The sequence below is a fragment of the Budorcas taxicolor genome, chromosome 3 (genome assembly GCF_023091745.1).
Source record: "Budorcas taxicolor isolate Tak-1 chromosome 3, Takin1.1, whole genome shotgun sequence".
Lineage (NCBI taxonomy): Eukaryota > Metazoa > Chordata > Mammalia > Artiodactyla > Bovidae > Budorcas > Budorcas taxicolor.
In genome coordinates this window covers 34,278,748-34,305,913 of record NC_068912.1, presented here as the reverse complement: position 1 = coordinate 34,305,913, position 27,166 = coordinate 34,278,748, and the positions used below count along the sequence as shown (strand labels likewise).

At 39.0% G+C, this 27,166-nt stretch overlaps 1 protein-coding gene across 1 annotated transcript in view; it reads left to right on the top strand.

Annotated features, from left to right (window-relative positions):
• The window catches only part of GNAI3 (G protein subunit alpha i3), a 44,377-nt gene continuing 17,211 nt past the window's right edge, over positions 1 to 27,166 (top strand). The window contains exons 1-2 of the mRNA XM_052636599.1: positions 1 to 161; positions 27,116 to 27,158. Coding sequence (XP_052492559.1) covers positions 44 to 161; positions 27,116 to 27,158 — 161 coding nt within the window. The 5' untranslated portion in view covers positions 1 to 43. The remainder of the gene's footprint in view (positions 162 to 27,115; positions 27,159 to 27,166) is intronic.

Here is a 27,166-nt window from a genome sequence, read left to right as displayed (position 1 = left end):
TTTTTGAGTGAGCCCCGGCCCGGTCCCTTCTTTCGCCGCCGCCATGGGGTGCACGTTGAGCGCCGAAGATAAGGCGGCGGTGGAGCGAAGCAAGATGATCGACCGCAACTTGCGGGAGGACGGGGAGAAAGCGGCCAAAGAAGTGAAGCTGTTGCTACTCGGTGAGGGGCTGGGGGCGGGGCTGGCGGGGTGGTTTAGAGGGCCCAGGCACTTGAGAGTCCTAATGGGGGGTCGGGCCGGGCGGGAGGAGAGGACCCCGAATAACCTGGAGGGCGTGACGGACGTGGGGCGGGGTGTGGGGTTGTGGCTGGTGCCGGAGGGCATGAAGAGGGGGTGGGGTTTTGGGGTTGTAGGAATTAGGTTGGAAAGAGGGTGTGCCACCATGCTGGGATTGTGTTTAGCGAAGGAGCTTCTAAATGTGGTCCAGTAGGACATTGAGACTGTATTAGGAATATGGGAAAAGCTCATAAAGGAAGAGCTGATGTTAGAGAAGGTTTTTCAAGGGAAGGGTTAGAGTGAGTTGGTGTTGAGGACGGGAGAGTGTGTTGGGCTTGTATAATGGATTGTGAGTTTGGAGCGTGGTGATACTTTATGACATTAGAGCTGGGGGGGGGGCTTGAATAATTAATATAAATAGAGAGGGGGTCTTGAACAGAGTGGTCACGTAGGACCCTGTCATTTATTAGAGAGTGGACATTTTGAGCTCTCGCAGAGGTGGAGGAACCCTGGGTCATCCAGGAACATAAAGGTGTATGGTTGAAATAACTGAAAAGTTCTCAGGTGTAAAGGGAAAGAGTTTGAGTGTAGAGGCTGTGTGTACTTATCCACTATTTCCTATTATTTTTATTTTCTTAAGGTTTTTATAACTCCTTCCACTGTTTTTATAAGAGCTGGTGTGAGCTGAGGATATTTAAAGACTGTCTTGTTTGAGGTTTGTGGCATAGGATGTGATGATGACAATAGATTACACAGTGAGAGTTGATGAATATTTGCTAGGGATGGTGTGCAGTGGGAATGCAGTTATCTTAGGATTAATTATGGAATTGGACGTACTGTAAAAGATGTGATTGTGACAGACTTCTGTTGAGCTGGGGTTTTTTGTTTGTTTCTTCAAACGAAAAATACTGCCTTCAGGAATTACTGTTTATTTTACTTGACATTCGTTTTAAGTAGTTTTTATGTACAGTCAGATGCATTTTACTCAGCCTGGTTGGTTTTAGAATTTTTGAGAAATTGTTTTCTAGAAGCTCAGTGAATCATATAGAATACTCTGATGTCAGCTTACCAATAAATCAGGCCACATTTTTTCTTCACTGTTAGTATTTTCTAGGGATCTGTTAGGGAAGAATAAATGGAAGTAATGGTTTCTGTAAGCAGTAGAACTTTGCTCTTTAAAACAGTTGATTTTGGGGAAAAAGAAGTTGCTTTAGGAGAAGTGCCAAATTTTTATGGTGTGAAGCTCCAGAGGACAGAACGCACCGCCGTAACCCAGGATTTATTCTGTGTTCAGGGTGCTCGTGCTAGTCTTTTCATGGTAACGTGTTTGACAGTCTGTAGATTGTAGAATCCTTGGTAACAGCTTTTTGAATAAAGGGAGGAGGTTATGCACTGGAGTTTGAGCCTTCAGTTTGAATACTTAATCTTACAGAATGTATGAAAAAAAAATTTGAAGTTCCAAACTGCTACTCTTCCATATAACGGGTATCATTTGTGAATGAGCATGGTCCCTGGTAGGTAGTAGATGCTTAAATATAAACTGTTAACCAGCGTGTGTCAGCTACTGTTGGACATAGCTCCTTGGGACCTTTCAGGTGTTTGATATAAACTATAGTACTCAAGGCATTAGCATTGTTTCTATCGATCAGTTGGTTATGAAAGTAAAGGTGTGTTTTTATCTTCTATGGTTATTTTGGTTTACATTCATAATCAGAGATCCCCTCAGGATATTAGGCTGTTGTAATACAGGACTTTATAAATAGTGCATTTAATTAAAAACAAAATTAAACACATGATCACTTAGGAAATTTCAAAAGCAGTAGGTAAAAAAGTACTACATTTGCTTTTCCTTTTTAATCAATTTCATTGTTTTAAGTAAGTTTTTTTTAATCTTGAGCAAGTTAAATGAACAGATTCAAGCAGGTTGCAGAGAGAGATGCATTTGCTTGAGTCATGACATAACACATATATGAAATTAAAGTTATCTTCTTTGCTATTTCTATAAACAAAATGCACTCATCACAGTAAACAAATAATTTTGCTGTTGAATACCTCCTTTGATACACATGCAAGTCATTTTTACTTCCTCTCTGTAAAACTATCAAACTTGGTCTAAGTTGCAGTCATTGTTATTATTTTAACAAAATGAATGTTACCAATTAAAGTTACTATAGAAATTCAGGAGGAATGCAGTATTATAATTGTTTTGTTACTTTTTGTTTAAATTTCTTTTAGATGTATTATTGAGAAGCTCTTGATATACTGGTGTCTAATCATAATATTCTATAAAGAAACAAAATTATGTTATACAGGGCTTCCTAAGCAGATGGTAGTGCATAGGAAGGCTTGCAGTGTGCTGTTGGCAAATGTTTTATGGTTTTGAAATTTTAAATCATTTTTATGATTTTAAATCATTTTGTAACTAACTTTTCAAATTTCACAGCATTTAGAATGATATTTGAACATTTTTGGTATGATTCCACCAGTACACTTTCTGAGTTTGGCAATTGAAAATATTTGATTTGGAAGATTTATACCAATTAGTGTTTAATATCATCTATAACATTTTATACTTTATTTTTCATGTCATAATTTTATAATATAAAAAAAATGTACGTTATTTTCATCAGGTCCCTCCAGTTTATTTGGCAGTCTGTACAAGTATTATAATTTTAAGCATGCAGCATGATGTGACCAAAGTTGGGAATCACTGGTATAATGGGTATGAGCACTGCTTTTGGAGTCACATAAAACTGAATTCAATTCCCACCTCCATTTACTAGCTGTGAGACCCAGAGCATGTAACTTAACCCTAGGAGTCTTATATTCATATATAAAGTGGGGATGTGATACTTATTTCTAAAGCTCAAATGAGATAATATATGTAAACTGTTCAGCAAATAAATACTAACTAAACGGTGACTTCTGTTACAATGATTGGAAAACGTCATTTTAGTTGCTTTTTTCAAGAGTGTTTCAGACAGATATTTGATTATTTTTCAAATATTAATGAACCCTTTTCAGAGACCTTCAAAGAATTTTAATACAACTCTTTTGTGGTAAAAGGAATTAAACATTATCTTTTAGTTTTGTGAGTTACTGAATGATCTACTCCTGTGCTGTCTCGATCCATTTCTTGATAGTTCCCCTTAGCAGACCTTGAGAAAGCATTGTTATACAAAATGAGGTTAGTGCTTTCTTCTTTAGGATTTTGCTGGTAGTGGCAGGGCAAAAATTAAGTTGCATGCAGAGTAGTAGTTAATTAGTTAGTAAAGTCGCTCAGTCGTGTCTGACTCTTTGCAACCCTGTGGACTGTAGCCCACCAGTCTCCATCCATGGGATTCTCCAGGCAAGAATACTGGGTTGGAACTATCTAATTCACTTAAACCCTATATTTTATAATTTATTTACATTTAAGTATCTGCATGTTACTGACTGAATATGCTTGTTATTGAAAATCGGACTGTGCTTTGATAAATATGCTATTATTTTAAACTCTCATAAGATGATATTCTTTATAATGTTTGCTATTTGTTTGGCATAAGATTCATAGCTTTGATTTATTGTGATGATGCATCTCATGCCTGGGCAAAAGAAACTGGCATAAAAAATTGAAATTCACATGCAAGAATAGGTTGGTTTGTTTCTTATAAGAATTTACTATTCTTTGTGTCTTTTATTTGCATTTCTACAGTCTGAAAGTGTGGTATCCTTTTCAGCAGTTACAATATTGTGATCTTGTCTGAGTATGCTAATTCTGTTGTAAGTACAGGAATGACCGTAGAGTTGGGTGCTTAGTACTTCTGGATTTAATGGGACCTTTAACTTTGTAATGGTTGCTGCAACTGTGTTTTGTTAAAAATAATTTTTAGCATATTAAACATATTTTAGTCTATTCAGTTCAGTTCAGTCACTCAGTTGTGTCCAACTCTTTGTGACCCCATGAACTGCAGCACGCCAGGCCTCCCTGTCCATCATCAACTCCTGGAGTCCACCCAAACCCATGTCCATCGAGTCGGTGATGCCATCCAACATCTTATCCTCTGTCCCCACCTTCTCCTCCTGCCCTCAATCTTTCCTGGCATCAGGGTTTTTTCAAATGAGTCAGCTCTTCGCATCAGGTGGCCAAACTTTTGGAGTTTCAGCTTCACCATCAGTCCTTCCAATGAACACCCAGAACTGATCTCCTTTAGTATGGACTGGTTGGATCTCCTTGCAGTCCAAGGGACTCTCAAGAGTCTTCTCCAACACCACAGTTCAAAAGCATCAATTCTTCGACGCTCAGCCTTCTTCACAGTCCAACTCTCACATCCATACATGACCACTGGAAAAACCATAGCCTTGACTAGATGGACCTTTGTTGACAAAGTCTCTGTTTTTTAATACGCTATCTAGGTTGGTCATAACTTTTCTTCCAAGGAGTAAGCATCTTTTAATTTCATGGCTGCAATCACCATCTGCAGTGATTTTGGAGCCCAGAAAAATAAAGTCTGACACTGTTTCCCCATCTATTTGCCATGAAGTGATGGGACCAGATGCCATGATCTTAGTTTTCTGAATGTTGAGCTTTAAGCCAACTTTTTCACTCTCTTTCACTTTCATCAAGAGGCTCTTTAGTTCTTCACTTTCTGCCATAAGGGTGGTGTCATCTGCATATCTGAGGTTATTGATATTTCTCCCGGCAATCTTGATTCCAGCTGTGCTTCCTCCAGCCCAATGTTAGACTACTACTAAAAATCTTTTAGTTTGGGGGCAGATATCTCTCTGATAAAAATAGTTCCTTCTCTTACAGATGGTTGGTAAAACTGCAGACCTTGAGCTCTGCGCTCTTCACTCTGCCTCTCCCGCATGGTGTGCCGCTTCATGCTCTAGTTGCTTGGAGGGGAAAAGGGAGTGGATGAGTCCCTGCAGATATTTCCTCTTTTTCTTCCAACCCACTCTCTCCTTCCACAGGGTCTTTCACATCATGCCTTTAAAAAAAAAAAAAAACCTGGGATGTGTGTACTCCTTAGGGCTTCAGAAGATCCATAAACTTTATAAAATTGTTAGCAGTATTTGTGGTTACGTGGGGTTTTCTGGAGAGAAGAACCATATTTTCATCAGGTTTTTCTATGATACTGCCTAACCTCCTTAAAGTCTGTCATCTTTGGACCAGGAAAATCAGTAGCTGGGCAAAAATGGGACATTCAAAATGCAAAGGAAAAACCTAGACACTGGAAAATCTTTTACCTCTTTTGTCTAAAGGTTTTTTACTTGGAATTTTGAGAAAACCATTTACTGTGCTTGAGATGGCTTCTCTTTCTGCAGTTCCCCAGTGATTAATGAACTGCTCACTGCCACTTGTGTTAAGTCAGTATATCCAGTACAGAACTTGCCTCCCCTCTTGACTTCTCTTCTCCAAATCCGCCTCCTGTGAACCTTTCTGTTCTGGGATTGTCATTCTCAAAATCACCTACCCTGAAAACTGAACTTTTTTTTTTAACTCCTTGCTTGCTCTTATCCATATAACCAGTCAGTTGCCAAGTTCTGTGACTCAGTTGTAAACCAGATATTGGTATTTCCTGGACCAGTAAAATTATTTTTTTTTGTTATTAGCTCCACTCATGTCTCCAACATTGTATTTTTCTTGTAAATATATTTTTTAACTATCCCAAGCACCATCTATTATAATTACTATTTTAGTTTCCTTTCCTCCATGAAACCTTTTTGATGTTCTGAGTTGGATGTGATGTATCCCTCTTTTTGAAACCTCATAGTACTTTTTATGCTATCATCTACCTTATATTATGGTTATTTGTAAACTTAGCAGCTCCCAACTATGTATGGCCTTTGAAAGCTGAGTGAACTTGGTATTTTTCTATCTTCATATCTGCTGCAGCACCTAGTATAACGCTAAGGTGTTTTGCCTGTAAGAAATAGAAACTCATTCATACTTGTTCCAGTCAAGGAGGTCTTTGTTGAAAAGACACAGTAGGCAACTTTATAGGCATCAGACATCCAAGGATAGATAAGAAATGAAATACAAGCAGGTCGAATGCATGTGGAATGTAATACATGTCCCCTCCCTCCATTTCTCCTAGAGACTGGTCACTTGCTCTGCTTTGTTGGTAAGTCACCTCTTCAGATCAGCTTTCTCTGCTCACTCAGGACCTCTTTGCTCCTACTTCCCTTCAGGTCTTCAATTTTGACTTACTGTGATACCTCTGGCTCACACACTGCCTAATCTGGTAGTTCAGGTACTTCATATCGTCTGACTCAGGTTCCCAGGATTCTCATTCTGGGTTCCTGGAAAAGAATATCAGATTGGCCCATCCCTGTCAGGTGCCTACCTATGGTGGGAATATGGCAGGGCTGTGGGGTATCATGAGTTTCATAAGGCTGACCCTTTCAGGGACTAGGTGGGCCAAGTTCTCTATTAAAAAGGCTTGGCTAAAGAGTTAATGTTTGATAGATGATAATGCCTAGCTAGTAGACACTCATTAAATGTAAGCTGAACTTAATGGAATGAGATGAAGAGCTAAACATATCATTGTTTAGTTTTTCTTTAATTCACAAGAACATGGCTGCTAATTTTCAACATCACGTTGTCATTTTGTGTGGTTGGGAGATGTAATTAAATTCAACTTCAGGTAGATGCAAGATTTTAAACTCCCATTATCAACATATCCAACTCAGAGATTTTCTTTTCAGCTGTAGGGGGCTTGAGTTCAATCCCTGGTAGAGGAACAAAGATCCTACATGGTGTATGGCAAGGCCAAACAAAACAGCAACACATCCAACCAGAGTAGTTAATGTCACTTGAATTTAATTACCTTTGATTTTTAATTCAGGAATTAATTTTCTTAAATGCATATAATCAGTTCAGAATCTGTGCATCATTGTCCCTACTTTTTCCTGGCTGACTTTTCCCCCTGTTATTTTTATGAGCACCAGAAAATTGTCCAGAGCTAAGGGAGGAGGGAAAATGGACCATTTTTCTCCTTGTTGATAACGTTGCTTAGAGGTTTTTGTTAGAGAGTAGGTAAAAACATTTGGCAAAGAGATTGTTCTTAGATTTTAGTTATCCATGCCATGTCTTCTTCTGTTTGGTTTTATTCGGAAGTGGGGCTTGTTAGGAGAAATGGGAAGGAAGATATGCTTTAAGTATTCAGAAGCTAGAATATTAGCATTAAAGACCAAAAAATTAAAATGTGGGTCTTGTAAGAATTGTCTAGAGCAGTGGACACTAAATTTGTTCAGATTACCAGTTTGTAGTATGTTGTTGTTGCTGTTTATTTGCTAAGTCCTGTCTGACTCTTTGTGAAAGTCCCGTCTGACTCTCTGCAACCCCGTGGACTGTAGTCCACCAGGCTCCTTTGTCTGTGGGATTTCCCAGGCAAGAATACTGGAGTGGGTTGCCATTTCCTTGTCCAGGGGATCTTCCTGATCCAGCGATTGAAGCAGGCATCTCCTGCTTGGCAGGAGGTTCTTTATCACTGAGCCACCTGAGAAGTCCATAGCGTAGGATGAATTGGGAGATTGAGGTTGACGTATGGACACTATTGATATTAGGTATAAAATAGATAACTATTGAGAGCCTACTGTGTAACTCAGAGAACTCTACTCAGTGCTCTGTGGTGACTTAAATGAAAAGAAAGGAAATCCACAAACGAAAGGGTATGTATATGTCCTGCTGATTCACTTTGCTGTACAGAAGAAACTAACCCAACATTGTAAAGCAGCTATACTCCGATAAAAATTAATTAAAAACATTTGTTTTGTAGTCAACAGAATACAGCAGACTAGCACTAATAAAATCCATCTATTTGGACTAGTAACTCAATTGAGCAGTAGGAGACAGCATGTAATGTAGGGCAGAGACGGAAAGCTGGAAGAGCAGTCCTCATCTCTGAGCTTTGTTTTCCTTTTTCCGTACAGTGAGGTCCAACCTCAGAGGTCTCTTGTCTGTGAAATTAATATTGTCAACTAGATGGAATGTTTTAGCAAGTTATTAAAAAGGCTATATTTGTGTTATTTCTCTTCTTCTTGAGTTTGATTGAAAGTAGTGTAACATAATAAAGCTGTTTAGGAAGATAGTTAGAAACAAGTTTAAAATTTGAAAGACAAATTCACAAAGTACCTTGTATGTCAGTATTCAAGAGGATATAAATAAAGTCTTCTAGTATTTGATTTTCCTACCTATTTTAATTATCTTCATTTTGTCTAATTCTTTATCAGTGTTGGGCAAGTTAGAGTTATCTTTAAACCTTTATCTATGCAGGCTATTGTTTTACCTATGCAGCAGTCATCCGTGTCATTTCTGTAATTCAAGCTGCTTGAACTGAATAACAGTGTGTTAGGATCACTGTTGAATTGTTCCAGTTTTGATGCAGCACTGTATGTAAATGGAATACACTATTTTTGATTTCTTGCTATTAGGTGCTAACAGAAATGAACACATCTGATAAGAACCAAGCAAAGACAGGATACCAGAAAGACCAAATTTGTTTGATTTGTACCTGAATAATGGCCTAGGTGATCTTTGAAACAATTTCGGGAGGGTGTAGTCTTTTGTTTCCTTCTGGATGTGCTGCACAGCTTATGGGATCTTGGTTTCCAACCAGGGATTGAACCAGGGCCCATGGCACTGAGAGTGCAGAGTCCTAACCACTGCACTGCCAGGGAGTTCCCAGATATAGTCTTTAGACATGAGTTTCCTTTGATTTTTGAGTTTAACTTAGAAGATATTTAAAGTTTAGGACTTCTAAGGGTTAGCTGAGATACATTGTTCCAGTACTTTTTTTTTTTGCTATAGTCACATGTCTGTATCTCAAATAGATAAATGTTTTAATAATCATATAAAAGTCTTAAGTTTTTTGAGTGCTGTTAGTATTTTACATCTCAAAAAATTTTCATTGCTTAAAAGTAGATGGCGTCCTAATTTTTTTAGCTGCTCGTATAAATCTATACAGCTGGCATGGCAGGCATGTCTCGCCAGGATTGAAACATATACTATTTGTATATTTAAATTGTTCTTGTATTTCCTGCTTTTATTCACGTGGCCTGCTGTTAACGCTTATTACACTCGTAAAATAGGGACCATTTAAGTCAGACCTCTTTAAAAATGAGCAGTATAACTTGGTTCTTGTCATATTGTAATTAATCTTCTTGTAGTGATTGATCGTGCAACCTATCTACACTTGGTTAAATACTCAAAAAATTTCCTTTATCCTTTCAAGTTGGATTTTAAAAGTAAAATAGTATTCCATTGAATTCTGAGAACTTATGAACATGTTATCTTTAAACATTGTATTTGGATTTCTGTTTAGTCATGTATTGAAATCTCTAGTTTTTATAGGTTTTATTTAATGGATAGTATTTTATACTTAGATATGACCTTGGAACTTACCAATATAATTTTAGAATCATTAGGTTAAAAATATTTTAAAATCAGTTGAGCAGCAAAGCTCCCCTTTAGTCACTGCTTTGAACTAATGAGGAAATGAATTTTGCCCCTGACCTTGAAGTTTTGTTTTACAAATTACTATAAATTACAGAAGGATTGTTTTAGAGTGAGATAACCTTTAATAGAACATTTCCGTCTCTATTTACTGCAGTTAGAACATGGGAATCGTTAACTTCAGAACAGGACTCGGTTTGAAGTAATGATATAAATACTACAGTGACTTATGTAGATATTCTGGTTCTGATGTATGTGACATGATGGCACAGTCTTAACCTTTCTGTGCAAGTTATTTTAATATTGAGTTATGTATGTATTTCTGAAAATAAAAATTGAACTACTTCAGTTTAATGATGGAAGTCTTTTTTTTTTTTTTTTTTTTTTTACCATTTTGCAGCATTAATAATTCTTCACATGTTTAGGCTCATTTCAGATTATTGAAAATAATTTCCTTTCTTTGTCTATGTCTAAGAAGACACGTATGTTTCTTATTCTTTTTTGTTATTATAGTTGCAATTAAAGTCCACATTCATGTTCTCATTGATTTTGTAGTTTTCAACTTTTTCTAGACTACTTAAAAGTTTATTTAGTAAGCTTTTTGTTTGGGAATAATTTTCGGTTTGTAGGAAAGCTGCAGAAATAATGCATGGAGTTCCTGTATAGTATTTGCTTGATCTTCCTTAGTGTTGATGTGTTACATAGCTGTGGTTTATTTGTCAGAACTAAGAGATTAATGTTGATGCATTAATGTTAACTTAACTTCACACTGTATTTGAAGTTCAGCAGTTTTTCCATGAATGTTCTTTTTCTGCCGCACGATCCAATTCAGGACACTGCATTGCATTTAGTCAAGGCTACTTTTTATTAAGCTTTTTGATTTTCAGTGTTCAGAAGGAGGCTTGTTTATTGATTTATTTATGATTAGGTATCTGATTGTCTTATGTGTACACAGGTACTTTGCTAACCTGGAGATATAAATGAGAAATAGACAAAACTCTTAAGCAGTTCAAGTTGTGGAGATACACAAGTAAACAGTGGTAATGGAATGTTGTTATAGAAAGAATAGCCAGTTTTGGGAGGAGGGAGAGACATATCAGGGAAGTCCTCTCCGAGGTGACATTTGAGATAGACTTTGAAGGATGAATAGGAACTCTTAAGGCAGAGAGTAGAGAGAAGCACATCCAGGCAGAGGGAGTAGTATGCGCATAGACTCAGAATACGAATGAGCAAATAGGTTTGCCCTGGAGTAAAGGGTTGGCATGGGAGGAGTGTAGGAGGTAAGGTATACAGCAGATTTGAAGAGTATTGATTTGAATTTTTACTAGCTGATTTTAAAAAGCTACATTTTACTATGAATAGATAAAGATTTGTTGTTGTTTAGTTCAACTTTGCGACCCCGTGGACTGTAGCCAGCCAGGCTCTTCTGTCCCTGGGATTTCCTGGGCAAGAATACTGGAGTGGGTTGCCATTTCCTTCTCCAGGGGATCTTCCAGACCCAGGGATCGAAATGCATCTCCTGCATTATGGGTGGATTCTTTACCACTGAACCACCAAGGAAGCCCCTAGATAAAGATAAATATAGATAGAATTTGGGGGAAATCATCTGGAGACTTTGCAGTCTCCTCCCCTTTATTACCTTTCTTTTTTGCCATTCTACTACTAATTCATGCTGTGATAAAGGTTAGTAGAAGGAAATACATGTATGAGCCCAGAGTTTTTGGGGTTTGACTTACAGCATTGGTGAGCATTTATATGGTAAAGGAAATTGAAATTGTAGACATCCATAGGGATGTATAACTGAAGTTGAATTGAAACTGAATTGAAATTGTAGACAACTAAATTTATATTTTGTTATTGGTAAATTTTTAAAGTTGGTATTTGCATTCAATTAAATAGGCATTTAGAAAAGTGCTGTATGCTGCCATCAATGTTTGAGACTTAGGTAGCGATATGATTCTAATATTTTTAAATGTGAAAATTTGATGAATGGATGTAACATTACAGTTTACTTTGTAGGACATCACTGCTATGAATTATTTATATGGGTTAAATGTGTATTTCACATTTCTGTCTCACAAGAAAATTTTGAGACAGAGCTAGCTGGTAAGAAATGTGCCTATTCAAAAATAGTTTTCAGTCAGGTCACATGTATATACCATGTAATTTAGCCTTAGCACTACAGTGACTTTATGTTGCTCTGCTTTCAAAGAAATAAAAGGAAAGTTACTCACCAGAAGCCAGGATTAGAACATTGCAGCAGTCACAAAATGAACCCCCTTCTTGCTCACAAATGACTGATCCCTTAAGCACACTTGTTATATTTCATAAAAGTGAAGAAGAGAGCCTACTTCCCCCTTTTAATTGACTTGTTGTCCAAAGAAAACACATGATCTTTAGTAACACTGTTCATATTTTCAAGTGAAAATATTTTGAGGAGAGCTACTTGGCTAAGTGAGCTGCCCCCCCCCCCCCCCTTTTTTAAACTATTTTGTCCCCATTTAGGTGGTTTATGAACGTTAACTTTCTACTTTGTGGTTTATAATATGGCTTGTAAAATGATAGGATCAAGTCCATGAAAGATGTGAAGCTGAACAAACCCTACACCACTGTGTAAGCCAGACATATTTTGGTTGTTAGAGATTAAAAAAAGATTCTCCCCATCCCTTATTGAGTATTTGCCTTCTAGAAATATTTAATGAAAAAGTAATTGATACTGGGAGGAGACACATAGGTAACTTCAGATAACTGGTAATGTTTAACTTTTTATATTGAGTGATAGGTACACATGTATTTGTTTTGTCTCACACATGTCATAAATATCTCTTCTTATATTCAGTATTTAATTGAAGCAACTTAGAAAGGTTTAAAGGCCAGGAAAGGGGTAATTGATTATAATTAGCTTTTTAAGCCAGTTCCATTCAAAGTGGTGGTCATGGTGGTTTTGTTTTGTTGGGTCACAAGGGATAGAAAACTCACTCAAACTAGCTTAGAGTTGAAGAGGGGAATTTCTGTTAAACTAGAGACAGATATATGAAAGTGCAGGAAGAGCTGAAAAATCAGGCTGCAGAAACTGAAGCAGTGCTGGCATTGGCCACCTGCTGTCTGCCTTCATTCTGTTTCTCATTGTCTTCACTGTCCACTGTTTCTGCCTCTTTTTACTTTGTCTTTACTGATTCTCCTTGGTGTCTTCCTCTCCCTTTTGTCTCCTTGGTCCCATACACTCTCTCTTCCCTCAGTTATCTTTAGTGTCTTCTTTTGTGCAGTCTTTCTCTCATGACATCTCTGAGTCTCTGTGTGTATTTGTTTATGCTGTTTTCTCTCCACACCAACTTTCTGAATCCTTTCCTTTAGCGGGGGACTTCCCTCATGTCTCAGATGGTAAAGAATCTGCCTGCAGTGCAGGAGACCTGGGTTCGATCCCTGGGTCAGGACAATCCCCTGGAGAAGGGAATGGCAACGCACTCCAGTCTTCTTGCCTGGAAGATTCCATGGACAGAGGAGCCTGGCAGGCTACAGTCCATGGTGTTGCAAAGAGTCGGACACGACTGAGTGACTAATATACCTTTTTGGTGTTGATGTGCTATAGTGGTAGTCTAAGTTTTCACACATTGTGACCTTGTAGTTCAGGATGACTTTTTCTGTGTCTTCTAGTGCAGAGTCCTCCAATAATTGACTGGTTGAAATGGCAACCCACTCCAGTATTCTTGCCTGGAAAATCCCATGGACGGAGGAGCCTGGTAGGCTACAGGCCATGGGATTGCAAAGAGTCGGATACGACTGAGCGACTTCACTCACTCACTCCAGTCACAATACATTGAGTGGCCTATCAACAAAATCTTTGCCAAACCTGAGAATGGACATTCTCAGCACCGTGGGATAAAACGGTCATGAAATACAATCATGGCTACTGCAATTGCTGACTTTCAACACCCATGAAAGGAGTTCAGGGTGAAAATCATAAACGAGGCACTCTGTGCTCTGGGAAAAACTGTCAGAACAGGCCTTCAGATAGTTAGATCCTTTCAGGAAAAGATTTTATGAGTTCCAATTCTTGCATCTTCTCATACCTAGAGAGACACTGACGTCATTAATGGTGACATCTGCTCTGGCTATTAAGGAAAATTTTACAGTTAAAAAGTCAAAATAGAGTGAGTGGCTATGGTTCAGACAGGGCTTCCCCTGTAGCTCAGTTGTTAAAGAATCTGCCTGCAGTGCAGAAGACCCGGGTTCGATCTTGAGTTGGGAAGATGCCCTGGAGAAGGAAATGGCAACCCACTCCAGTATCTTTGCCTGGAAAATCTCATGGACAGAGGAGCCTAGTGGGCTGCAGTCCATGGGGCACAACTGAGCGACTAACACTAACCCACTCATCTTTTGGAGCTAGGTCACACAGGGTGTAGGCCTTCTGTCAGCCTGTGACTGGGTGGGTCCTGTGTGAGGTATTTACTGATTATTCAGTCATAGAGAGGGGTATGGCCCAGATCCTGTAGTTTCCAACCCCCAAATGAAATAGGAGTGTCTCCAGAAGAGGTTATGGGCAGGCAAGTATTCTTAGTATATCAATTAAGTTTAATAAAAATTTCTTAGTGCACTTTTAGTCTCTTTGGTGATTGGTATATAGTTAACTTCCTAGAAAAATCTTTCTCAGAGAGGAGGTCCTTTATCTTTGTCCTGTTCACAACTCACTGCCATCTTTTATTGTTAAGATATTCATTCATTCATTCATTCAGTGAACAAATATGTAATGAGCACTCATAACATTTCTTACACTCTTTCAGGTATTGGATATAGAGTGGGCAGGACAGATTGATAGCAGTTAATTTCACTGAAGCGGATAATGGGTATAAGAGAGCTGGAACAGGGTTTGAGAATGAAGTTTAGAGGGGAATAGGGAGAATAGGGGGCTTCCCTGGTGGCTCAGATGGTAAAGAATCTGCGTGCAATGCAGGAGACCTGGGTTTGATCCCTGGATTGGGAAGATCCCCTGGAGGAGGGCATGGCAACCCACTCCAGTATTCTTGCCTGGAGAATCCCATGGGCAGAGGAGCCTGGTGGGCTACAGTCCGTGGGGTCGCAAAGAGTCGGTCATGACTGAGCGCCTAAGTACAGGTCAGGGAGAATAGGAGACTTGTGAGTGAGTCCTAATTTATTGTCAAGTATAGTTGTGAGGTGAGAGTTGAAGGCGTAACCACGAATGGGTGTGGGGCTGACTAAAGATAGCAGAGGAATGGAAATGTCCTGTTTCTGTTAACTGCCCACATTGAAAATTCCATCTATTGGAACTGGCATTTGCAAAATGTGATTAGGCAACCACTGACTCTCATAGAAACTCAAGCCATTTTCCCCACAGTTACTACGTGTCTACTCTGCCCTAGAATGTGGTCTAGACTGGGGATAGAGACACAGAAAGAAGGCAGTGTTTTGTGCTTTTGAGGATCATGCTTTTGAGTTTAGGGCTAGTGGAATACTAAACAGACCCCCAACCCAAATAATTAAAATAATTGGTTCAAGTATTAGTGTTTTGGTATTTGACATTAGCCTGTGTAGGATCAGATTGAACCTGGTTAGGGTCACTTTGAAGGAGAATTACATAGATGTGGAAGGATTTTCAGGTTGTACCAAAAAGTTTACCATTTTAATCAAAATCAAGAAAAACCCATTAGCAGTTTATGAGATTAGGAGCTGGAAAGAGAGTCAAAAATTTTTTTCTTATTGAGTAGCTAGAGCTGGCTAGAGATAAAATGAGATGATGTGACTGGGAAGGACAGTGTGGGGCTTAATTTTGGAAATTAACCTCTAGGGCTGATGCTGAAAGGGAATAATCTGTGCCAGCCATCAGAGCAGGGAGTATTAATTGACTGTGTTCAGAGGGAATAGGGGAGGCTTCAGCAAAGAATTGAGTTTGAATTGAATAGTATTTTCAAGAATGTTTAAATGCAGAAGACTGGCATGCTTAGAGGGACAGTGGGCTGGGGGGAAAATTATATTTTAGGTTAAGGAAATTGGTTAATTTCACAAGAAAAATAGATCTAACTTCTCCTGTAAGACCATAAATTCCTAAACTTATTTGTCTTTGAAGTCTCAGTGTCTAGCAGTGCCAGGCAATGCAAGATATGTTTGTGTTTTTTTGTTTCAAAGGCTGAATAACAATTTTTGTTTGTTCTGTGACGTTTTCCCCATCTGTAATTTTGCTAACCATTTCTTTTACTGAGTTAGAAAGCTGGAAACTAGTCTTTCTGTTAAGTATCGTACCTTGAAAAACATGTTGGATGAAATGTCAGTTTTTTACGTTAATCTGAATTTTTATTCTGTTCGCTACTTTTGCCTTAATAGAAAGGAATCAGTATGAACAATAGATAATCTTTTTTAAAACATTTATTTTTAATTGAAGGGTAATTGCTTTACAGTATTGTGTTGATTTATGGCAGACATCAACATGAGACCCCTCCCACAATAGATAATCTTACTGGAAATAGCATGACTTGTGCATCTGTGATCTTTATAGATACTCACTTTTTTTTTTATGAATAGTAATCAACTTGAATGTTATTCTAGTTTGAGACTGTATAAATACAGAGTATCCTTGAGCATGATTATAGGAGCTTGGCTGCTAGATAGCTCTTACCTTCTCACTGTCGTTGCGCTCTTTAATTCTTTCTGCTCTTTGTTCCTTCTTGACTAGAGTGCGTAATTGGTAGAGTGCGTACACTACCACGTATTACGGTAGTACTGTGGATTGTTGGGTTAATCGGAAGATGTGGCTCCGTGGTTTGATTTGAAGCCTCTGTGTGTTAGAATTAGTCTGTCTTTAGTATTATAATACAGTCATTGACTATTAGCATACAGCCATAAGGCACATTGAGGCCAAAATCCTTCACCTGTTATGTATAAGGAAACTGGACATTAAATTAGGTGACTTGCCCATAGTCACAAGCTAGTCATGGCAGAGCTGGCACCAGAGTCTCCTCTTGCATAGAGTGCGTTACTACGTGGCTGCCCTGGTGGCTCAGATGGTAAAGAATCTGCCTGCAATGTGGGAGACCCAGGTTCGATCCTTGGGTTGGGAACATCACCTGGAGAAAGGCATTTGACTAAAAAAATCTTTTTAAGTGCCTGAGTTGTAAATGAAAGGTGAAAATAATTTAGAAAGAAAAATGAAATGTACCGACCAAGCTTTCAATTTGCTGTGGGAGAGACGCTGTCTATACCTGTTCTAGTCATATGTTCCCATAGTCTGATTTTGGAGGCCTACGGAGAGTCCATGAGCTGTATCTTGGTCTAGCACTGGCTAGAGGGTTATCCAAAAATAGTGACATGCTGGGAGCTGTGCAGACCTCTAGAAAAGGGATTATGCTGCAGCTGTAATCCTGGGCTTTTAGAAGTTACATGATTTCTCCACAGAAACAAGATTAGAAAGGAAAAGAGATTTTTCAGGTGCCACTGGAGTAACTACTAGTATATGAGGTAGAAGGAGGTGGTAGTGCAGAGACCTATGGGGAGGCTTAAAGAAACAGCTGCAGAGGTGCAGAGGGGTGAGAAGCGTGGGAGAAGAGAGAGCAGACAGGAGAATCTAGAACTGAAAATAAATTTAAGAAAGAAAGTGTCTTTGTTCCTCAGGGTGGGGCAGAGAAAATGACTAATGCTTTGATGTAGGTTGCTGTAGCTTTTATGTTGTAGGTTGCTGTTTAAGTGTGTGAATCCAGATTCTGTCTATAGTATTGTTGTGAGAGAACAGCTAAGTAGTTACACCATTTCTACTGCGATTTTGAATCAACATCAATATCCAGTATCCAACAAGTTTTTTTATTAAGTTAAGCTCTTTGGGCCTTAACATCACTTGGTGGTATTCAGAACAGAGAAAACAGCATTCATAAATAATGGCTAGTTAAAATTTATTGAATACCTAGTATGTACTGGGCACTGCTCTAGGAACCTCCTATGGACCCCTGTTTTATAGATGAAGAAATGTATTATACCTAATGGCACACAAATATGAAAGAGCATAATAAACTCACATACCTTCTTTGGGCTGACTTTAAAGTTTTCTTTTAGTCAAAAGTGAAAGAGAAAAAGAGGAGGTATCAGGTGACACGGTGTTTTTGAACGTCAGCCATCTTTCAGGGTTAATTTTTAAAATCAGTGTGTATGTAAGCAAAATGTTTTTACTGACATATAATGATTTATTTATGCTAGCAATTCACTGACCTTAAAAAAGAAAACCTGCAAAGAAATCATCACCACCTGTTACTTTTCACACCCATAATATAGTATATGTTGTGGGAAGAAATAGAGAGGGCCTGTGATGTGAAACCTGCTCTCAAGGCGCTCCTTAAAAGTAAAATTTAGAATATATTTAGGTAAGTACAGTGATTTTACAGTAGAGTATGTACTGGTAAATTGTTTTTGGTTTTACAGTGTTGGTGATTGTGTGCACTAAGCTGTACACGTTTCTTTCTTGTTCTGTTTGACAGTTTATAACATGATTTTTAAATTATTAATAATTCTATTTCTTTATTCTCTGCAGACTGCCTTGCTTCTTTTATTGAGAACAGGCCATCTAACTTAGTTATTTGTCTTCATTTTCTCTCAAAAATCTCTATAACTTCAGCTCTCAGCCTTTTTTCCTTTTTATATAGGATGTCCCTTAGATAAATATTGTTATAAGGATAAATCGTTTAAGCCGAACTTATCCCATTCCTTCCTGTCTCTGGAAACTTTGAGATTTTTCCCCTGTATATCTGTCTCCTGCCCAGTTCTGCCTCTTCTGCCTACAAAGTCATCTTCAGTTCCTTCCTCTCCAAGCCATGGAGTCGGTCTTTGCAATTCCTTTATGTTTACTCCATTCTTTATATCCTTACTGTTGAAGATTGGAGATAGTTAATGAATCTCTCCTTAAATTTGATGAATTTTGAAGGAAGATATGTAAAAAGATGTAGATAAAATTAGGAAATTTCTAACACCACATGTATATTGGGGGAAGAAGGTGAGACAAGGGAAGCAGTTTAGGGAAAACCTAAGAGTGAGAAGTTACTAGAGAACTTACTATTGAAGCAGGGAAGCACAGAGGATTGAGGTGAAAGTAAAGAGTTCAAACTAACAAGAAAAAGGCTTATAGAAAATGTTATAAGAATTTGGAGAGTTATTAAACTGATTTTTTTTAAAAAATAGAGCCATTTGGAGATGATGAGAAGGAAGAGGGGCCTTAAGCTAGAAGTTTGAGAAAATTATAGCAGTAACATACAATAGATATAATGTCAGGCTCAGATATGTGAAGAATAGAAAGGATTAATTTGAGAAATGCATAAGAAAAAGATTTTGTTACAGCCTGATGTAAAGAGAGAAGGGTGAGTGGCTTCCAGATGACTCTTAGATTTCCTACTTGGAAGAAAGATAAGATGGTGGTGCTTTTCATAGTGATGCAGAAACTGAATGGGGCAGAGACTTGGTATAAAGTGATTCTTATCTTGTATGAAGTGCCATGGAATGCCCACTGAAACAGATCCTGTGTTTAGTTCTGTGGTAAGAGGTGCTTTCTTTTAAGAAATAGAACTAGATGCCTGATAAAAACCTGTATGTTGTGTGATAATGTTGTATGATAAAGAGAAGACCAACTGACATTTTATGAGTAACTTTGGAAAAACATGAGAGAGAGCAACATTTAAAACAATCAGCACCTTCATAGGGTAGAACTTAGTGGGATGAGTAGAAATTGATTCTGAGATTAATAAACTTATTTCACTCAAAATAATACAACATTAGTGATTGAAATGCGGTTTTCATTATATAAAAGAATGGTACACATTACTTCATTAATCACTACTTTTCATAGTTAATTTTGTAGTTGTTGCTAACATAGGATAATCTGGGAATCGTGTGTTTGAGACTATATAAAATGTACCTGGTATGCTTTTGTATTCTCTTCCTCAGAATGAAATCATTAAGGTTTTTTCAGATATGCATGGGCAAAATCACTTCTTTCCAACACTGCTGTTCAGTTCAGTTCAGTCGCTCAGTCATGTCTGACTCTTTGAGACCCCATGGACTGCAGCTCTCCAGGCTTCCCTGCCCATCATCAACTCCTGGAGCTTACTCAAACTCATATCCATGCAGTTGGTGATGATATCCAACCATTTCATCCTCTTTCATCCCCTTCTCTTCTTGCCTTCAATCTTTCCCAGCACCAGGGTTTTTTCAAATGAATCAGTTCTTCCCATCAGGTGGCCAAAGTATTGGAGTTTCAGCATCAGTCCTTCCAATGAATATTCAGGACTGATTTCCTTTAGGATGGACTGGTTGGATCTCTTTGCAGTTCAGGGGACTCTCAAGAGTCTTCTTCAACACCACAGTTCAAAAGCGTCAGTTCTTCACTGCTCAGCTTTCTTTGTAGTCCAACTCTCACATCCATACATGACCACTGGAAAAACCATAGCTTTGACTAGACAGACCTTTGTTGGCAAAGTAATGTCTCTGCTTTTTAATATGCTGTCTAGGTTGGTCATAGCTTTTCTTCCAAGGAGAAAGCGCCTTTTAATTTCATGGCTGCACTTACCATCTGCACTGATTTTGGAGCCCCCCAAAATAAAGTCTGCCACCGTTTCCATTGTTTCCCCATCTGTTTGCCATGACGTGATGGGACCAGATGCCATGATCTTAGTTTTCTGAATATTGAGTTTTAAGCCAACTTTTTCACTCTTCTCTTTCACTTTCATCAGGAGGCTCTTTAGTTCTTCTTCGCTTTCTGCCATAAGGGTGGTGTCATCTGCCTATCTGAGGTTATTGATATTTCTCCCGGCGGTCCTGATTCCAGCTTGTGCTTCATCCAGCCCAGCATTTCGCATGATGTACTCTGCGTATAAGTTAAGTAAGCAGGGTGACAATATACAGCCTTGATGTACTCCTTTCCCAATTTGGAACCAGTCTGTTGTTCCATGTGCAGTTCTAACTGTTGCTTCTTGTCCGGCATACAGATTTCTCAGGAGGGAGGTCAGGTGGTCTGGTATTCCCATCTCTTGAAGAATTTTCCAGTTTGTTTTGATCCACACAGCCAGAGGCTTTGGCATAGTCATTAAAGCAAAAGTAGATGTTTTTCTGGAATGCTCTTGCTTTTTCGATGATACAATTTGATGTATGGCAATTTGAACTCTGGTTCCTCTGCCTTTTCTAAATCCAGCTTGAACATCTGGAAGTTCACGGTTCACATACTGTTGAAGCCTCCTGGCTTAGAGAATTTTGAGCATTACTTTCCTAGTGTGTGAGATGAGTAAGGTTGTGCGGTAGTTTGAACATTCTTTGGCATTGCCTTTCTATGGGATTGGAATGAAAACTGACCTTTCCCAGTCCTGTGGCCACTGCTGAGTTTTCCAAATTTGTTGGCATATTGAGTGCAGCACTTTCACAGCATCATCTTTTAGGATTCGAAATAGCTCAACTGGAATTCCATCACCTCCACTAGCTTTGTCTGTAGTGATGCTTCCTAAGGCCCACTTGACTTCACATTTCAGGATGTATGTGAAGGATGTCTGGCTCTAGGTGAGTGATCACACCATCGTGGTTATCTGGGTCATGAAGATCTTTTTGTATAGTTCTTCTGTGTATTCTTGCCACCTCCTCTATCTGCACCTCCATTAATCTTCTCTACCTTCATCACTGGATGAACTATCTCTGCCAGTATATCTAAGACTAACCCCTCCAACTTTGCACTTTTCCACCTTATTTTACCTACTCAATGTCTTGGCTGCTACAATTATTCCATGTCACTCAAACAACATTGAGTTTTCTCTACCCACTGGTTCACTCTCATCAGTATACACACTTGCTATATTACCTTCCATCTTATAATCAACACAAACACACCCCATGCATGCATGCATGTTAAGTCACTTCAGCTGTGTCTCTTTGTGATCCCAAGGACTGTAGTCCACTAGGCTCTTCTGTCCATGGGATTCTCCAGGCAAGAATACTGGAGTGGGTTACCATGCCCTCTTCCAGGGGATCTTTCTCACCCAGGGATCAAACCCATGTCTTCTGCATTGGCAGGCAGGTTCTTTACCACTAGCGCCACCTGGGAAGTCCCTCAAACACACCCCACTTCCTACCTTTTCTTGACTGCACAAATCTTTCTCTAGCTACCACTTCATTTTCTCTCTTCCTCTCATACCCAAAGCCCTCTGAGTTGTCTATATACATATATATATATATATATATATATATATATATATATACACACACACACACATACATGTTGGCCAAGTTTGTGCCCCTAATTCTCCTTAACCTATTCCAATCAGGCGTTTATGCACTACTCAACTGAAACCACTTCTCAGTGTCTTCAGTAACTTCCATCTTAACAAATGCAATGGTCAACTCTCAGTCCTCATCTTACTCAAACCCTCAAAAGCAGAATTTGTCCAAGTTGATGACTCCTCCTGAAATATTTTCTTCACTAGGCAGCTACTAGAACCCACAGCCTACTGGTCTGACTCCTACCCGACTCCTTCTCAGCGTCCCCGCTCCTGCCTCTGAATTCTAAAGGTTGTATTGCTTCAGGGCTCCTTCCCTGGATGGTTTCTCTACGTACATTCACTCTCTAGGCCATCTCATCTAATAACCTCACAGTTTTAAACACCATTCATAAATTGGTAATGGTTAACATCCACTGAATACTACATGCTAGACACTGTTCAAACACTCTGCTTGTGTTAACTTATTTAGTCCTCACAATAACCCAGTGACGTACATATTATTACCATCTCCATTTTTTTATGGAGATGTCAAATTAACTTGTCCACCATTACATAGTGAATGCCAAAGCTGAAAACTGCGTTTACACAGGACGGTTCCAAAGTTCTTGAACACTGCCTCTTTCCTAATGATTCTCAATCTCTAATCTAAATCCTGGCTTCTAACCTTGACTCCAGGGTTATAAATGTCAATCACTTACCTGATAACCTCATATTTCTAGTAGACATCTCACAATGTCCAAAATGAGTTACTGCCTCCCTACCCTTATCCTCACACAAACCTTGCTCTACCATGTCATTTCTTCTCAGTAAATGACATCAGCATTTACCCACCTGCTCAGGCCAAAACTGGTGACATGCAGCTAATATACAGATGGAATGTGGGTGCCAGGACAGATATGTATCCTGAATTAGTAGAGCTTAACTTTAAAAATAAATATAAATATACAGTTCTAACAGTTTCTTCTTGTACCACAATGGATGGTCATGAGCATACTGGAAATCACAGACCTATATTGCTGTAAAAGACTCCCAAATGGTTGAATGCTTCAGATCTCACCTTTCCTATGGTCAGTTTTCCACTCAGTAGCTGGAATGAATTTTGTAAAATGTAAATCAGACCTTACCACAACTCTGTCCCCAAACTCTCCTATAATGTCCAATTACACTCAAAATCAAATTCGCGGGCAATAAGGCCCAATATGCTCCAGCCCCTGCCTGCTCCTTCACCCTCAGTTCCTATTATTCTACACTTTGTTCTCTGTACTTGTCAGACCAGCTTTCTTGCTTTTCCTCCAGCATACCAAACTGGTTCTCAGTGAGCTAGATCCTGACTCATGATTTTCACATTTACCATTCCTTCTGCCTGGGATAAATTTTTGCAATATCTTCTGCATCCAGGTTTCTACTTCCCTCAAAACAGCCTTCCCTGACTAATCTATCAAAACAGCCCCCACTTGATCACATTCTCTCCCTTTACTCTGTTAGTTTTTACAAACTACCAATCACTTCCTCACATTATTTATTTGTTCATTTCCTGTCTTCTCCACAAAATGTAAGCTCCATGAATGTTTGCTCATCCCTGTATTCCCATGGTCTAGAACTGCGCTTGATATAAATTGGTTACATAGGTAAGTAATGTTGAACAGATGAATAACTTTTGTTTTAAAAGCATAATCCTTTATAATCTGTTGTTAATATTTCTCAACTTTATCAACCAAAATTGTTGGTTAAAGTAACGTTCAAATCATTTTAAAATTCCAGATATCTACATTTTTACAGAACATTTATATATGGTCTTATCTCTGTTCTTACCACTTAATTGACAATCAGAGGTGACACTAAAATAGTAATGATCAAGTAGCACACAAAGAACTTTCTTACGGTAGTGAAGAAGCCGAAGTTGAATGGTCCTGTGAAGACCTCACCTACAAGATCTTCTAGAACTATCACCCAAAAGAGATATCCTTTTCATTACAGAGGGATGGAATGCAAAAGTCGGAACTCAAGACATACCTGGAGTAACAGGCAAATCTGGCCTTGGAATACAAAATTAAGCAGGGCAAAGACTAACAGAGTTTTGCCAAGAGAACACACTGGTCATAGCAAACACCCTCTTCCAACAACACAAGAGAAGACTCTACACATGGACATCACCAGGTGGTCAACACCGAAATCAGGTTGATTATGTTCTTTATAGCCAAAAATGGAGAAGCAAAACAAGACTGGGAGCTGACTGTGGCTCAGATCATGAACTTCCTATTGCAAAATTCAGACTTAAATAGAAGAAAGTAGAGAAAACCACTAGACCATTCATGTATAACCTAAATCAAATCCCTTTTGATTATACAGTGGAAGTAACAAATAGATTCAAAGGATTAGATCTGATAGAGTGCCTGAAGAACTATAGACAGAGGTTCTGACACTGTACAGGAGGCAGTAATCAAAACCATCCCCAAGAAAAAGAAATGCAAAAGGCAAAATGGTTGTGTGAGGAGTCCTCACAAGTAGCTGTGAAAAGAAGAGAAGCAAAAGGCGAAGGAGAAAAGGAAAGATATACCCATCTAAATGCAGAGTTACAAAGAACAGCAAGGAGAGATGAGAAAGCCTTCCTCGGTGATCAATGCAAAGAAATAGAGGAAAATAGAATGGGAAAGACTAGAGATCTCTTCAAGAATATCAGAGATACCAAGATAACATTTCATGCAAAAATGGGCACAATAAAGGACAGAAATGGTATGGACCTAACAGAAGCAGAAGATATTAAGAAGAGGTGGCAAGAATACACAGAAGAACTATACAAAAAGATCTTCATGACCCAGATAACCACGATGGTGTGATCACTCACCTAGAGCCAGACATCCTTCACATACATCCTGAAATGTGAAGTCAAGTGGGCCTTAGGAAGCATCACTACAGACAAAGCTAGTGGAGGTGATGGAATTCCAGTTGAGCTATTTCGAATCCTAAAAGATGATGCTGTGAAAGTGCTGCACTCAATATGCCAACAAATTTGGAAAACTCAGCAGTGGCCACAGGACTGGGAAAGGTCAGTTTTCATTCCAATCCCATAGAAAGGCAATGCCAAAGAATGTTCAAACTACCGCACAACCTTACTCATCTCACACACTAGGAAAGTAATGCTCAAAATTCTCTAAGCCAGGAGGCTTCAACAGTATGTGAACCGTGAACTTCCAGATGTTCAAGCTGGATTTAGAAAAGGCAGAGGAACCAGAGTTCAAATTGCCATACATCAAATTGTATCATCGAAAAAGCAAGAGCATTCCAGAAAAACATCTACTTTTGCTTTAATGACTATGCCAAAGCCTCTGGCTGTGTGGATCAAAACAAACTGGAAAATTCTTCAAGAGATGGGAATACCAGACCACCTGACCTCCCTCCTGAGAAATCTGTATGCCGGACAAGAAGCAACAGTTAGAACTGCACATGGAACAACAGACTGGTTCCAAATTGGGAAAGGAGTACATCAAGGCTGTATATTGTCACCCTGCTTACTTAACTTATACGCAGAGTACATCATGCGAAATGCTGGGCTGGATGAAGCACAAGCTGGAATCAGGACCGCCGGGAGAAATATCAATAACCTCAGATAGGCAGATGACACCACCCTTATGGCAGAAAGCGAAGAAGAACTAAAGAGCCTCCTGATGAAAGTGAAAGAGAAGAGTGAAAAAGTTGGCTTAAAACTCAATATTCAGAAAACTAAGATCATGGCATCTGGTCCCATCACGTCATGGCAAACAGATGGGGAAACAATGGAAACGGTGGCAGACTTTATTTTGGGGGGCTCCAAAATCAGTGCAGATGGTAAGTGCAGCCATGAAATTAAAAGGCGCTTTCTCCTTGGAAGAAAAGCTATGACCAACCTAGACAGCATATTAAAAAGCAGAGACATTACTTTGCCAACAAAGGTCTGTCTAGTCAAAGCTATGGTTTTTCCAGTGGTCATGTATGGATGTGAGAGTTGGACTACAAAGAAAGCTGAGCAGTGAAGAACTGACGCTTTTGAACTGTGGTGTTGAAGAAGACTCTTGAGAGTCCCCTGAACTGCAAAGAGATCCAACCAGTCCATCCTAAAGGAAATCAGTCCTGAATATTCATTGGAAGGACTGATGCTGAAACTCCAATACTTTGGCCACCTGATGGGAAGAACTGATTCATTTGAAAAAACCCTGGTGCTGGGAAAGATTGAAGGCAGGAAGAGAAGGGGATGACAGAGGATGAGGTGTTGGGATGGCATTACCGATGCGACGGACATGAGTTTGAGTAGGCTCCGGGAGTTGGTAGAGGGAAGCCTGGAGTGCTGCAGTCCATGGGGTCGCAAGGAGCTGGACGTGACTGAGCAACTGGACTGAACTGAACTGAGATAGATTGAAGGGTTTGGTCATGGGAAAATGAGATAATTTTTTCAGAATGCTTTACTTTTTCCCATAAGAAGGAGGCAGAATCATTAGCTGAGAGTCAGAGTGGGAAGGGGTTTGTAAAGTTTGAGAGAGAGGAGGTGGTGTTAGATAGGCATCTTGGGAAGTAAGAGAGTTCACTAGGGAAGTGCAGGTGGAATGTCAAGGAGTTTGGGGCCCCATCTGAGGTTATGAAAGTGAATCTAGGTGGCTGAGGAGGGAAATGTGATTTTGAGGGAATATGCAGAGGAAAGGTGGTAGAGACAATGCCCCCTCTGCTTCTGTTTTGAACTCTTTAGTCATGGCTGAGAATTGACCGTTGGATTTGTTAAGATGGAAGAGTCTTCTCAGGTTCATTGATATAGAGAGAGGAATTAGTGGAAGTGAATAAGCCAAAAAATAATCATTTCCTTTTTGCCTGTATTCAGTATCTGTATCATGCATGATGTTTCATGTAGATGATGAGTTTGTAGAGGTGTTTATGTTGGCATTTCTCCTTTAGAGTGCCTGCTTTACACAAGTTATATCAAGATGACACTGGGACACTTTCAATGAATTATATTTGGTTGCTGAAGAAAGTAAAAAAATATATATATATATATGTGTGTGTGTGTGTGTGTGTGTGTGTGTGAAATCTCTAATGGAGAAGCTTTGTAGTTTTTCCTGATAGAAAAACATCATCAAAGTTTTCCCTGGGACTTGTGGTTTCTGTTAATCTAGAATTATCACTCATGTTGACATCATGCTTTTGAGCTGGATTACGGATGAATTGAAAGTCTGGTTTTCTTTTCTTTCAGGTGCTGGAGAATCTGGCAAAAGCACTATTGTGAAACAGATGAAGTAAGTTG